Consider the following 1,546-nt stretch of genomic DNA (forward strand, 5'->3'; position numbering starts at 1 on the left):
AAAGAGTCTCAGACACAGCTATATTTCGTGTGAGACCTTGGAAGAGAAAACACTGCTCCTTCCTTCTGTGCTTCTCCCCGAAAGCTGAAGGACACAGTACCAAGCTCCCACACTCCAAGAAAGTCTGAAAATGCCAGCACTTGCCTGGCTGTGTCCGGCACGCTCGGACTGGCCGATCGGGAGGTGGCTCCACCTCTACCTTCTTCCCAGGATCAAAGTCATCAGCCTCTCCCTCCGTGTCGCAGTGTTCCTTTTCCCGTTTCCGCTTCTTCTCTTCCTGTGAGGCAAAGTCAAGGCCACCAGAGCAATGCAAACAGTTTTAAACGAACTGTTTCTAGGGGGAAACACAAAGCTAAGAGAGGAACACCCTCTTCCAGAGACTCTTCTCATCCAGGCTCCCACCCTTGCAAAGACCCTCCCCAGGGGTCAACGGAGAGGCGATGCTCAAAGAGCCAGAAATGAAGCAACTACCTTTGCGGTCTGTTTTGCTTCCAACAAATCACCCCCTTTCCTAAGCCCTGGAGCACTCATTCTGTATGCCCCACCCCGGGGGCTTGGGGGCCGCCACCCTCCACCCTCCGTCACCTTCCGTTTCCTTCTTTCGTCATCGTCCAGGTATTTCTCCTTCTCTGCCTTTTTCTTCTTTTTCTTCTTCTTTTCTTTGTGCCTCTCTCGCTCATGGTCTGACCTGTCATCGTAGTAACTGGAATCGTGGCCGGATCCCGAGAGTTCAGTCACTTCACTTCCTCCAACCTTGAGAACCAGCTTCAGGGGCTTCTCCAAGGGTTTGTCTGCATACTCTGCAGAGACAGAGACGGGCCCTCACGGCGTGTGCTTAGAGAAAACACCTGGGGGGGGGGGCGGTCGGTGGGCCCAATGGGTGGCTGTTACAGTGAGGGATCGAGGAGGAGGAGGACCGGCCCTACTCAGGCAGAGCAGGAGAACGCTAAACGGCGGGGCACCGCTGAGAGCGGCTGGGTGTTACTTCCCCTTTCCTCTTCCTAGCTTTCCCGTTACACTGCATTATCCTCAGGGAGCCAGAGAGAGGGGGACGCCACAAGGCCAGGACCTGGGACCCCGCCGCTCGATCCCGCCTCCCCCAGCCCCGGGCCACCCCGTTGTCAGCTGACGCCAACGAACTGCTGCAGGGCCGGGCGGGGAAAGGCGGGAGGACGGAGCAGTAAGAGCTTCTCCCGGAGACCCGGACACCAGACAGCTGACATGCTCGGCTCCTCTCCAGGACTTGCGAGGTGGAGCCCCCGGCGGCCCTGGCTCTGTGCCCGCCTCACCCCTGGAGGTCGTGGGGCCGCGCCGGAAGTAGACCCGAGGCCGGAACTGGTCCCGCCCACTCGCGGGCCCGAGTGCTTCCGGGTCAGGGGAGGGCGAGCTGAGCGCGGCAGATTTGAAGTACGGGCAGGGCAGACGGTCCTTTTGGCAGCTGTGGAGGAGGAGGTGGAAGTGGACGTGGTGGTGGCGCCGGGCGTCAGGCGACGGCCACGATCGGGCCTGGTACCCGCTGCTCCCGGCAGCGGCGGCGGTGCTATGG

General features: G+C 60.2%; 2 protein-coding genes across 2 annotated transcripts in view; one reads left to right on the plus strand and one right to left on the minus strand.

Moving 5' to 3' along the window:
- Window positions 1-1,024, minus strand: part of BRD9 (bromodomain containing 9) — a 23,938-nt gene extending 22,914 nt beyond the window's left edge. Inside the window, exons 1-3 of the mRNA XM_015563114.1 lie at window positions 1,018-1,024; window positions 586-821; window positions 145-277 (exon numbers count right to left, since the gene is read on the minus strand). Coding sequence (XP_015418600.1) covers window positions 145-277; window positions 586-821; window positions 1,018-1,024 — 376 coding nt within the window. The remainder of the gene's footprint in view (window positions 1-144; window positions 278-585; window positions 822-1,017) is intronic.
- A 197-nt stretch (window positions 1,025-1,221) lies between these two features.
- TRIP13 (thyroid hormone receptor interactor 13) overlaps window positions 1,222-1,546 on the plus strand; it is a 21,696-nt gene continuing 21,371 nt past the window's right edge. Inside the window, exon 1 of the mRNA XM_006762495.2 lies at window positions 1,222-1,509. Coding sequence (XP_006762558.1) covers window positions 1,222-1,509 — 288 coding nt within the window. The remainder of the gene's footprint in view (window positions 1,510-1,546) is intronic.

The sequence above is a fragment of the Myotis davidii genome, unplaced genomic scaffold (genome assembly GCF_000327345.1).
Source record: "Myotis davidii unplaced genomic scaffold, ASM32734v1 scaffold135, whole genome shotgun sequence".
NCBI lineage: Eukaryota > Metazoa > Chordata > Mammalia > Chiroptera > Vespertilionidae > Myotis > Myotis davidii.